Source organism: Bos taurus, chromosome 19 (assembly GCF_002263795.3).
Source record: "Bos taurus isolate L1 Dominette 01449 registration number 42190680 breed Hereford chromosome 19, ARS-UCD2.0, whole genome shotgun sequence".
Classification (NCBI taxonomy): domain Eukaryota; kingdom Metazoa; phylum Chordata; class Mammalia; order Artiodactyla; family Bovidae; genus Bos; species Bos taurus.
In genome coordinates, this window is record NC_037346.1 from 46,826,889 (window position 1) to 46,839,798 (window position 12,910).

The 12,910-nt window shown below is 39.6% G+C and overlaps 1 protein-coding gene across 3 annotated transcripts in view; it reads left to right on the forward strand.

The window, feature by feature from the left end:
* The window catches only part of EFCAB3 (EF-hand calcium binding domain 3), a 147,495-nt gene that overhangs the window by 111,509 nt on the left and 23,076 nt on the right, over nt 1-12,910 (forward strand). The window contains exons 1-3 of one of the 3 annotated variants that reach the window (XM_059878080.1): nt 2,641-2,822; nt 4,149-4,239; nt 9,953-10,029. In XM_059878080.1, coding sequence (XP_059734063.1) covers nt 4,166-4,239; nt 9,953-10,029 — 151 coding nt within the window. In that variant the 5' untranslated portion in view covers nt 2,641-2,822; nt 4,149-4,165. 3 annotated transcript variants of the gene reach the window in all.

Genomic DNA, 12,910 nt, shown 5'->3' on the forward strand with positions numbered 1-12,910 from the left:
GTCAGCTACTTTAGGATAGGCATGCCATCTCTTTTTTTGTTTTTTGAGGTATGGATGGTTTACAATATTATATTAGTTTCAAGTGGACAACACAGTGAACCAAAATTTTATAGATTATACTCCACTTATAGTTATTATAAAGTATTGGCTATATTCCCTGTGTTGTACAATGTATCCTTATTTACTTTACACATAGTAGTTTGTGGAGAAGGCAATGGCACTCCACTCCAGTACTCTTGCCTGGAAAATCCCATGGACGGAGGAGCCTGGTAGGCTACAGTCCATGGGGTCACGAAGAGTCAGACATGACTAAGCGACTTCACTTTCACTTTTCACTTTCATGCATTGGAGAAGGAAATGGCAACCCACTCCAGTGTTCTTGCCTGGAGAATCCCAGGGACGGCCGAGCCTGGTGAGCTGCCATCTATGGGGGCGCACAGAGTCGGACACGACTGAAGCAACTTAGCAGCAGCAGCAGCAGTTTGTACCTCTTAATCCCCTACCCAGACATCACATTTTATAAGTCTTTTTATTTTCTGTACCTGCTGTTAGCAGGTGTCTGCTGAAGCAATGAAGGGGTGTGTGTATCCATTCACGTAACATCAGTAAGAGTCTAGCATGTGCCAAGTATTAGTCCAGGTGCTTGGGACAAAGCTCACTGCTCTTGTGGATCTTAATTTCTAGTGAAGAGATATACACAATAAACAAATAATAGTATGACCAAGATTACAGAGAAAATAAAGCAAAGAAAATGAGTATAGGAGATACTGTAAAAGGAGGAAGGTAATCAAGAAAGACCTCACTGATAAAGAGCATTTAAGCAAAAAGCTAAGGAGATTGGGGAGCAGAAATCTGGAGCAAGAACACTCCATGCAGAAGGAAGAGCAAGTGCAAAAGCACTCATGCAACAGCATGCTCGGAATACTTGAGAAAGAACAAAGAGGCCACTGTGGCTGCAACAGAGTGAGCAAGGGCAATGTAGGAGGAGATGAGGTCTTGAAGGGAATGGGACCACCACACAGGCTATGCACTGTACAGTTTCAGGATTGTGCAGTGAGGTGTCCCTTGTTGGGGGAAAGGGGTGATACAGGTGTGGGCAGTAGCCCTGAAGGCTAATGTAAAGGTTCCATTTTTGTTAATACTCTGAGTAACATAGGAAACTGAGGACTTGAACAGAGACATCACATGATCTGACTTAGTTTTTAGAAAATTTTCCTGGTTCCTGTGTGTAGAACAAACTTGGCAGGGGTGGATGCAGCAAGAACAGAAGCAAGGGAGACCAGTTAGGAGGTCTTTTGCAGTAATCCAGAGCAGGAAGTAGAGGTTGAGGTGGTAAGAGTGTTATAGTGATGAAAGCAGGGTCCTGAAGAGAGATGTGAACACCAGTGTATCACAGCAGCATTATTTATCACAGCTGAAAGATGGAAGCAACCCAAATGTCCATCAACAGATAAATAAATAAAAAGTGTGATATATATAATGGAATATTGTACATGTGCATGCATGCTAAGTCTCTTCAGTCACGTCCAACTCCTTGCAACCCTATGGACTGTAGCCCACCAGGCTCCCCTTTCCATGGGATTCTCGAGGCAGGAATACTGGAGTGGGTTGCCATGTCCTCCTCCAGGGGATCTTCCCAACCAAAGGATCAAATCTGAGTCTCTTACGTCTCCTGCACTGGAGGTGGGTTCTTTTCCACTAGCACTGCCTGGGAAGCCCCATAATGAAATATTATTCATCCTTAAAAGGAGGTTCTGATACATTGTACAACATAGATGTACCTTGAGGATATTATGCTAAGTGAAATAAGCCAGTCACAAATACTGTATGATTCCACTTATGAGATTTCTAGAGTAGTCAAATTCCTAGAAACAGAAAGTACAATGGTGGTCATTATCTTCATTTTAAATCTTGGTAGCCCCTAACATAGTAAGCCCTAGTTAAATATTTGTTTAATTTATAAATTGAACCTTGTCTTTCTTTCCCTCTCTATAGTAGGCCCTAGTTAAATATTTGTTTAATTTATAAATTGAACCTTGTCTTTCTTTCCCTCTGTATGCCTAGCCAGAATGAAAGGCAATGTACCAAGTTTGGAAAGACTAGGGAAAAGTCAAATTATGCACATAATAAATGAATCCCCCAGAGCAGGAAAAGAAAATCTCTAGAATTACAGCCAAGTGAAGCCTGAAACAACCTGAGGGGCTCAAGCTAAGCCTTTGCCAGAGGTATCTGTGCTTAGCCATTGTGAAAACTAGGGACACTTCCAATTCTCTGCTTAGATGATTTAAATGCCAAGACCTGTCGGATCTTGAATACTAAAGTTAAAACAATTATAATGCTTTCTTTAATTGCTCTTTTAAAATCACTCTTTTCAGTAATACCATAGACTACAAATCTATGAGTTTGATTTTGTCCTTCTTTCTGGATATAAACAATTAATGAAATGGTTCTTAATCAGAATTCAACCAAAGCAATTGGTTTAAATTTTTTACTTGAACAACTTTCAATTCACAACTGTTTAGTGTGAAAATATGTTAATACAGAATTAAAAACAACAACAACTCCCCCTTCCCTGAAATCCCACTAGTGTCAAAATATTCTGACTCTGTTACATACCCACACATAACCTACAGGTGCTGAATGAAGCACATTGAATTGAAATCACAATTACTCTAAAGCTGGAAGGAGCTTTTGGGTCATTCTCACCTGGGCTTGAGCCTGAGAAGTGAATGAGGTCACAGTTGTGTGATGGAACAAACCCTTTATTGGATTCTTAATCTGATTGAAGCCCAGAAGTTATAAGTAGCACCACTTAGAAGTAGGTAAATATCCAGATTGTATAGGAATCTATGAAGAGTCCTTTATTTTAAAGTCTATCATCTCAGTGAGAGATTGAAGGTAGTTTTTTAAAGTAATGGTTATTTTGAGCCATGAGGATGATTTCACAGCACCTTTCAACTGCCTAAATTGTCAAGCCTCTCCAGAGTTCCCAGCTCTGTGGTAGGTTTCTAGATTTTGGGCACATGTAGTTGAGTTATTTAGAAACAACAGTTTTCCAGAGAATGAGATAAAAACTTTGGAAAATTGAATTCTAACCAAATATTAGAGACTTTTTCTTCATGGTTTAATAGTATGTGATAGTCTACTATTCCTAAGTCAGAACTCTATATTAAAAAGAGAAAAAGATCAACAATAAAAGGGGGAAACCCTACCAACCCAGCTTCTGGTCCACAGGTCCTGATTTATAAGCTATGCAGAAGTAGAAAGGAAGGACTAGGAAGACCATAGTGGTTGAGAGTCCATTCAGGAGGGTCTAGGGTAGCAAAACAGCATTATATCCCACACATATTCTTACTTTTAATAAAGACCAGTGGGTTCATAAGAACTGATTGGGCAGGGCTGGACCAGAAGGAACCTCTGGGAAAAGCTACTTACTACCAGGTAGCTATCCAAGACACTAACAACTAGCAAATTGCAAATGCTATAATGTCTTGAGATGAAAAATAAATGTTGTCTTTAAACAATTTTTTCTAAATATTTCCAGGATGCTTTACCACTTATTTTTATATAGGATCAGAATAATACTAATATATTCAGGGGGCTTCCCTAACAGCACAGATGGTAAAGAATCCACCTGCAATGCAGGAGACCCCAGTTTGATTCCTGGGTCAGGAAGATCCACTGGAGAAGGCATAGGCTACCCACTCCAGTATTCTTGGGCTTCCCTTATGGCTCAGCTGGTAAAGAATCTGCCTGCAATGTGAAAGACCTGGGTTCGATCCCTAGGTTGGGAAGATCCCCTGGAGACGGGAACGGCTACCCACTCCAGTATTCTGGCCTGGAGAATTCCATGGACTGTATAGTCCATGGGGTCGCAAAGAGTCAGACACACCTGAACGACTTTCACTTCACTATGAAGGAGGAGCAATGGCAGGAAATTTTGCTTAGAGATCTTGGGATACTAAAGGGGCCTGTCCACATGGCCTTCCAACTCCCAACATGCACATATCTCTCACTTGCATTTGTACATATTATCATTCTTTGAGGCCCAGGACTTCAAACTCCAGGTCCTGAGCTGGGAAAGTTGTAAAAGTATAGAAAAAAATTAATCTGTGATTTGATCCTTAATGGTATCTTCTGAATTCCAGACAGAGTTACTGGCCCCATGGCAGTTTCTGAAATTAAAGCAAAATTTAAACTGAATCCTTTAACAAAAGTACCCAACTTCCACAGTAGGAGGTAAGTTATGAATTTATTAAGGTGATCTATATATTAAGATAAAAATTATTATGATGAATATATTAAATACATAAAGGCTATAATGAAACAAGTGAGAAACCTCCTCATGGATCCATTCTGTGATAGTTAATTATAAAACAAAACATCTGAATTGAAGATAAATATTTTTTATGAAATATATATATATATATATATATGTCCTTTTGACTAGAGAAACAAAGAGGGAGAATTCCTTAGTGGTCCAGTGGTTAGGACTTGGTGCTCTCACTGCTGAGGGCCCCGGTTTGATCTCTGGTCAGGGAACTGAGATCCCACAGCTGTGTGGTTCAGCAAAAAAGAAGAGAAACAAAGAGTTCTTCCAAACAAGAGGCTATTTTTGTGTGCTGGGACAGAATACTCCAGAGGGCTAGAGGTTGTCAGTTACACATTAAGACATATTAAGTATCAGTTTAAAGGAGAATGAATTTAGAGGATAATAAACTCCTAAGCGTCTGAATACAGAAAAAGAGTATGTAGCTCAAAAATGGCCAGTAAAATGAAATCTGTAAATTAACTCTGACTAACCTTGGGCTAAAGTTGGAATGGGGACTTCCCTGATGGTCCACTGGTTAAGACTCCAAGGGGGTTCAATCTCTGATCAGAGAACTGATCCCAAATGCCAAGTGGCTCAAAATATAAAAAGTAAAATGAAATTTTAAAAATAAAATTGGGAAGGGAGGTTTGCCTTTTTCTCAGTATGATTACTACAAATTCCAATAAACAGTAACCACTAATGACTGAAAGTAAAAGCCTGGTGCAAATTTTATCCGATCATAAGTCGAGAAGCCTCTCTCCTCTCTCACAATTATCCATTTTCCTTGTCATTTTGAGAGTGTTTCTCCTAATGTCCTTAACCGTGCATTTGCTACAAGAATGTATTACTAACTTTCTTTATTGGGACATGGGTAAGACAACCTTCTGTGTGTGTATGCATTCACACACACACACACACACACATGCACACTCATTTGTGAACAACTCTTTGTGACCGCATGAACTGAGTCTGGCTGTCCATGGAATTTTCCAGGCAATAATACTGGAGTAGATTGCCATTTCCTTCTCCAGGTTATCTTCCCAACTCAGGGACTGAAACCAAATCTCCTGCATTGGCAGCCAGCTTCTTTACCAGCTGAACCACCAGGGAGCCCCAAGACCTTAGAGCAGCCAGATCCCTTGATCTCATTGTTCCTTTACCCTTTATTGCAAATTGCCTTTTGAAGTGGTGACTTCCTTGTTACTGAAAGTAGTCAAGCAAAGATTAGATAATATCACATGTAGAGGGAATTCCTACATGAGATGAGAAGCTATACTGGGTTCATTCCAAATCTAAAGTTTTTTGAACCTTTGAAACTCTGTAAAATAAAATAATTTTTTAAGTAAAAAAAAAAAAACAACAACATTTCTCATGTTTGAGCAAAGATAAGGTTTGGAATTCTGCCAAGAGTATGTTTTTTTAATCGTAACTAATAAAGACTTCATAGAACCATTCAACTTCAGCATCTTCAGCATTACTGGTCGGGGCATAGGCTTGGATTACCTGATATTGAATGGTTTGCCTTGGAAACGAACAGAGATCATTCTGTCCTTTTTGAGATTGCATCCAAGTACTGCATTTCAGACTCTTGTTGACTATGATGGCTACTCCATTTCTTCTAAGGGATTCCTGCCCACAGTATATCTACTACTATACTATACAAATGATCTATACATCATTTGGCCTTGGAATACAGAATGAAGCAGGGCAAAGGCTAATAGAGTTTTGCCAAGAGAACACACTGGTCATAGCAAATACCCTCTTTCAACAGCACAAGAGAAGACTCTACACATGGACATCACCAGATGATCAACACCAAAATCAGATTGATTATATTCTTTCCAGCCAAAGATGGAGAAGCTCTATACAGTCAGCAAAAACAAGACCAAGAGCTGACTGTGGCTCAGATCATGAATTCCTTATTGCCAAATTCAGACTGAAATTGAATAAGTGGAGAAAACCACTAGATCATTCAGGTATGACCTAAATCAAATCCCTTATGACTATACAGTGGAAGTGAGAAATAGATTTAAGGGACTAGATCTGATAGACAGAGTGCCTGATGAACTATGGACGGAGGTTCGTGACACTGTACAGGAGACAGGGATCAAGGCCATCCCCAAGAAAAAGAAATGCAAAAAAGCAAAACGGCTGTCTGAGGAGGCCTTACAAATAGCTGTGAAAAGAAGAGAAGTGAAAAGCAAAGGAGAAAAGGAAAGATATACCCATTTGAATGCAGAGTTTCAAAGAATAGCAAGGAGAGATAAGAAAGCCTTCCTTAGAGATCAGTGCAAAGAAAGAGGAAAACAATAGAATAGGAAAGACTAGAGATCTCTTTTAGAAAATTAGATTTACCAAGGGAACATTTCATGCAAAGATGGGGTCAATAAAGGACAGAAATGGTATACACCTAACAGAAACAGAAGATATTAAGAAGAGGTGGCAAGAATACACAGAACTGTACAAAAAAGATCTTCATGACCCAGATAATCACGATGGTGTGATCACTGACCTAGAGCCAGACATCCTGGAATGTGAAGTCAAGTGGGCCTTAGAAAGCATCACTACGAACAAAGCTAGTGGAGCTGATGGAATTCCAGTTGAGCTATTTCAAATCCTGAAAGACGATGCTGTAAAACTGCTGCACTCAATATGCCAGCAAATTTGGAAAATTTAGCAGTGGCCACAGGACTGGAAAAGGTCAGTTTTCATTCCAACCCCAAAGAAAGGCAATGCCAAAGAATGCTCAAACTACTGCACAACTGCACTCATCTCACACGCTAGTAAAGTAATGCTCAAAATTCTCCAAGCCAGGCTTCAGCAATACATGAACCATGAACTTCCAGATGTTCAAGCTGGTTTTAGAAAAGGCAGAGGAACCAGAGATCAAATTGCCAACATCTGCTGGATCATCGAAAAAGCAAGAGAGTTCCAGAAAAAACATCTATTTCTGCTTTATTGACTATGCCAAAGGCTTTGATTGTGTGGATCACAATAAACTGTGGAAAATTCTGAAAGAGATAGGAATACCAGACCACTGACCTGCCTCTTGAGAAGCCTGTATGCAGGTCAGGAAGCAACAGTTAGAACTGGACATGGAACAACAGACTGATTCCAAATAGGAAAAGGAGTATGTCAAGGCTGTATATTGTCACCCTGCTTATTTAACTTCTATGCAGAATACATCATGAGAAACGCTGGGCTGGAGGAAGCACAAGCTGGAATCAAGATTGCTGAGAGAAATATCAATAACCTCAGATATGCAGATGACACCACCCTTGTGGCAGAAAGTGAAGAACTAAAGAGCCTCTTGATGAAAGTGAAAGAGGAGAGTGAAAAAGTTGGCTTAAAGCTCAACATTCAGAAAACGAAGATCATGGCATCCGGTCCCATCACTTCATGGCAAATAGATGGGGAAACAGTGGGAACAGTGTCTGACTTTATTTTGGGGGGCTCCAAAATCACTGCAGATGGTGACTGAAGCCATGAAATTAAAAGATGCTTGCTCCTTGGAAGGAAAGTTATGACCAACCTAGATAGCATATTGAAAAGCAGAGACATTACTTTGCCAACAAATGTCATGTCGTCAAAGCTATGGTTTTTCCAGTGGTCATGTATGGATGTGAGAATTGGACTATCAAGAAAGCTGAGTGCCAAAGAATTTATACATTTGAATTGTGGTTGTTGGAGAAGACTCTTGAGAGTCCTTTGGACTGCAAGGAGATCCAACTAGTCCATCCTAAAGGAAATCAGTCCTGGGTGTTCATTGGAAGAACTGATTTTGAAGCTGAAACTCCAATATTTTGACCACCTGATGCGAAGAGCTGACTCATTTCAAAAGACCCTGATGTTGGGAAAAGATTGCAAGTAGGAGGAGAAGGGGATGACAGAGGATGAGATGGTTAGATGGCATCACAGACTCAATGGACATGAGTTTGGGTAAACTCCAGGAGTTGGTGATGGACAGGGAGCCCTGGCGTGCTGCAGTTCATGGGATCTCAAAGAGTCAGAGACGACTGAGCAACTGAACTGAACTGAATAAAGACATGAGATGATTCCCTTGAGGAGGGCCTGACAACCCACTCCAGTGTTCTTGCCTGGAAAATTTCAAGGACAGAGGAGCCTGGTGGCCTCCGTGGGGTCACAAAGAGTCAGACACAACTGAGCGACGGAGCACAATAAGATTGCATTGCCTGGCCTTCTACTTTCCTCTTGCTTCTTAAGAACTTCATATTTCTCCATCTACTGCATCATTTATATCATGCGAAAGTAATCTGTTTATATTTAGAATTATAAACAATGAATATAAAATAACCTGAGTAAAGGTATCAAGTCAGTAATAAAAAGCAAACACCAGAAGAAATCAATGTTAGTAAAAGCTGTGAAAATAAGACTAATTAGATAAAACTCCGTGTCAAAAATGTTGAGATTAGTGCACTTTGAGACCTTATCACCTTCTTTTTTCCCAGGTCCCTCTTTAAAAATGAGCTGACGAATTAACTAGATACTGTAGAGGAAACTACATTCATAAACCATAATTTTTTAATCTAACTTCTATGTTTATATTTCTTCTAGTTTTACTTTTTAAATTTATTATTGTAAAAGCACAAAAACTGAGAGATTACATATTTCTTAAAACCTTTAGTTCTACGAGTGTCAAAACTAAATGTTGGGTGGGGATATATGTGTACTTACGGTAGATTCACATGGTTGTTCAGCAGAAACTAACATAATGTTGTAAAGCAATTGTCCTCCAATTAAAAATATATTTTTAAAAAATAGAAAAAAATTTAAAACCAGATGTATTTTAAATAAAATATATCCATAAAATTGTGTTTATTATAAATTTATTATTAAATTACCATATTATTAAAAATCCAATTTTGCATAATACATTTTTATGTTCCTAAAATAATAACACATCACTGCAGATATATATAAAATAATCCCCAAAGTATTCATCTTCTCCTTTTTTTCAGATCTTATTTTCTGAGGAAACAAAAGGTCATCCAGGGTTCCAAACTTTCCAGAACTGTTCTCTCTTGATGAGAGATGTTAATAGATAGATACAGTTGACATGAGACACTGAGCAGCAGAGGGAGGTGGGAGATCGGCAGAAATCAATCTACTGCTCTCTCCCCATATGCTGGTAAAAATACAGTTTGGCAAAGTTGTAAAATAAACATGAAAGCAAAAGTTTTGCTATAAGTATATTCATCATAATAAGATTATTTAAACATTAAAAATTTGAAACAACTTATATTTCTAACAATAGGAATCGTGTAAGGCTTATATTCTTCAGCACTGGAGTCAAATAAACCTGGATTTGAATCCCAGGGCTTCCATTTATTATCTTTATGACTCAGGACAAGTTATTTAATCCCTCTGAGCCTCAGTTTCCTCTTGTAAAATGGAAGAAATAAAAAATTTTAAGGGGTTAGGATGATGGGCAAGTCTAGGGCAGACGAGGACCTCCATAACCAATATCACTGCCCATCCTGTAGCTATTGGCAATTGACAGTAACAGGACCCTTAGGTAGTGTGACTCGATATATTTTGGTACTTACAGCCACTCCAGTCAGCAAAAACTGATGAATGGAACTAATATTTGCTGGTTTCAATACACATCTCTTTCCTCAGGGATAAAGATTTACCAGGACTTCTGCCATGTCAATTACAGCACAAAGAAAGGAAGTTGAGCCCTTCACAAATGCGAGGTAATGAGAACCATGCTCTAATTAGTATGAAACAACTAATTAGTATAAACATCTAACAAGTTGTTTCATAGGGGTATAGATGAACAATTCTAAAACTATTGTACATGTATACATAGGTTGAATATGTAAGTGACCGAATGGTAGATGGTGGGATCCAGGTTTCTCTCTGTTGGAGTGAGAGGTTTCAGATAAACAAGGGTAGAAGGCTAAAGTGAAACAGTGGAACTGGATTAGAGTGAGAGGTCAGTATAAACTCATGTTTAGCTTAATATGGATGCAGATGGCTAGATCAAGAAATAGAGATACGTGTATGTACATGGGTTAGTATATGTGCATATACTTGCTAGCTCTGTTTGCTGAGAAGACAGAAGCACTGACACCCCCATAGCCGCAAGCATACCTAGCACCTAGATCGTGATTTCCAGGGTCAGTCTCCTGTCAAAGAACCAGAGTTCCTTGGACAAATGGCTGATTTGAGGGCTTGGACGGAGAATATACAAGATGAACATGGAACATCTTGCAGTGCCAGAAAGTTAGGAGATGCTCAGAATGCAAAAGAACAGGAGCGTGTCAAGGGATACAGAAGCCAACCTTAAAGACCTCCCAACAGCCAGAGCTGGAACAGTTTGAGCAATAAAATGAATAGTAGTGGATTATAACTCAAAGCATTAAAAAAAATTGATGTCCCTAATATAAATATAAATGACAAAATAAATGATTGAGTTTTTTAAATGAAGAAGATACCAATCTCTCTTACAAAAGAAATCCAAATAGTGTATTAATAGATACTACCTCTTCCAGGAGGTGGAGCTTAATTCCCCATTCCCCTGGGCCCTCTGTCCCTTTAACCTAGACTACCCTTAGCAACTTGCTTTCAAAGAGTAGAATATGAAAAGGAAAGGAAAGAAATTTACACTGGAAAAATCTGACAGACCTCAGATTTTTACCTGAAGTTACCTCATCAGTGATAAGTCATGTTGATAGCCTTGACATAATGATGAGAACAGCACTTCACTTCTGTGGTTTCCCTTCCCCAAACCCATAATCTCAGGCTAACCAGGGATTTCCTTGGAAGGAATGATGCTAAAGCTGAAACTCCAGTACTTTGGCCACCTCATGTGAAGAGTTGACTCATTGGAAAAGACTCTGATGCTGGGAGGGATTGCGGGCAGGAGGAGAAGGGGACGACAGAGGATGAGATGGCTGGATGGCATCACTGACTCGATGGACGTGAGTCTGAGTGAACTCCGGGAGTTGGTGATGGACAGGGAGGCCTGGCGTGCTGCGATTCATGGGGTCGCAAAGAGTCGGACACGACTGAGCAACTGAACTGAAACTGAACTGAACCATGAGAAAAACAGCAGAAAAACCCAAATTGAAGGACTTCCACAAAACACCTGAATAACACTCCTCAAAAGTTGCAAGAGTGTCAGCAAAAAAAAAAAAAAAAGGAAAGACTGATAAACTGTTAGAGAGAAGAGGCCCAAAAAACATGACAACTAAATGTAATAATGTGGTGTGGACAGGATCCTGGAACAGGAAAAGAGTGGAGGGAAGAACCAGTAGAATCCAAATAACGTGTGCAGTTTAGTTACTAGTACTATCCCAATGTTGGCCTCGTGATGTGACAAATGTACTATAGTAATGTTAGATGTTAATGATACAGGAATCTACAGGAACTCTCTGTGCTCTCTTTGCAACTACATCTAAAATCAATCTGAAATAAAATCGAAAATAAATTTTTAAACACAGCCCCACATAACATCACCTCTCTGACCTCTCCTACTCCCTTTCCTCTTGCTCACTCTGCTCCAGCCACACTGGCATCCTTGCTGTTCCTGGAATGTGCTGGGCCCATTCCCCTAGGATCTTTGCCCTAGCTCTTCCCTCTGCCTAGTTCTCTCTTCCCTTCCTCCAGATACCCACTCTCTCACCTTTCAAGTCTTTGCTCAAATCTTACCTTTTAATACAAGCGACCTATCTTTCAATCCCTAGAAATCCTAAACCCCCAACCCTGTGTTATTTTTTTTTTTCCATAGCACTTACCACCTTCTAACACGCTCTCTAACTTACCTATTTACTATGTTTGTATAAGGGCAGAAGCTTTATTTAGTGCACTAATGTATCCCAGGCACTTAGAGCAGCACCTGGCACGTAGAAGGCATGTAGTAAGTACTTGTTGATTAAGCTTCATGAATGCCTACTACATGCCAGAAATATTGGGAGGAAAAAAAGAAACATAGTTTTTTTTTTTTTTTTCTGGAACTATCCAGAGATAGTTCCAGCCCTTGAGAAGCCTGCCTTATATCAAAGGAGAAATATGTTAATTTTTCACATAACTATAGGGCAGTAACATGTATAATATCATATAAGAAACAAATCGCCAGTCCAGGTTCGATACAGGATGCTTGGGGCTGGTGCACTGGGATGACCCGGAGGGATGGTACGAGGAGGGAGGTGGGATGAGGGTTCAGGATGGGGAACACGTGTACACCTGTGGCGGATTCATGTTGACGTGTGGCAGAACCAATACAATATTGTAAAGTAATTAGCCTCCAATTAAAATAAATAAATTTAAATTAAAAAAAATAATTTCTATAGAATTAATCACTCTTGTACATAGAGGTACTAAAACTCGAATGCAGTATGAAATCTTTTATTCTGGTGCCACTTAGCGACTACCTTGTTCTGGATTTACCCCTTCATTTACTAATTTGGGGCTTTCCTGGTGGTTCAGATGGTATAAAGTCTGCCAGCAAGGCTGGAGACCTGAGTTCAATCCCTGGGTTGGGAAGATCCCCTGAAGAGGGCAGTGGCAACCTCCTCCAGTATTCTTGCCTGGAGAATTCCATGGACAGAGGAGCCTAGTGGGCTATATAGT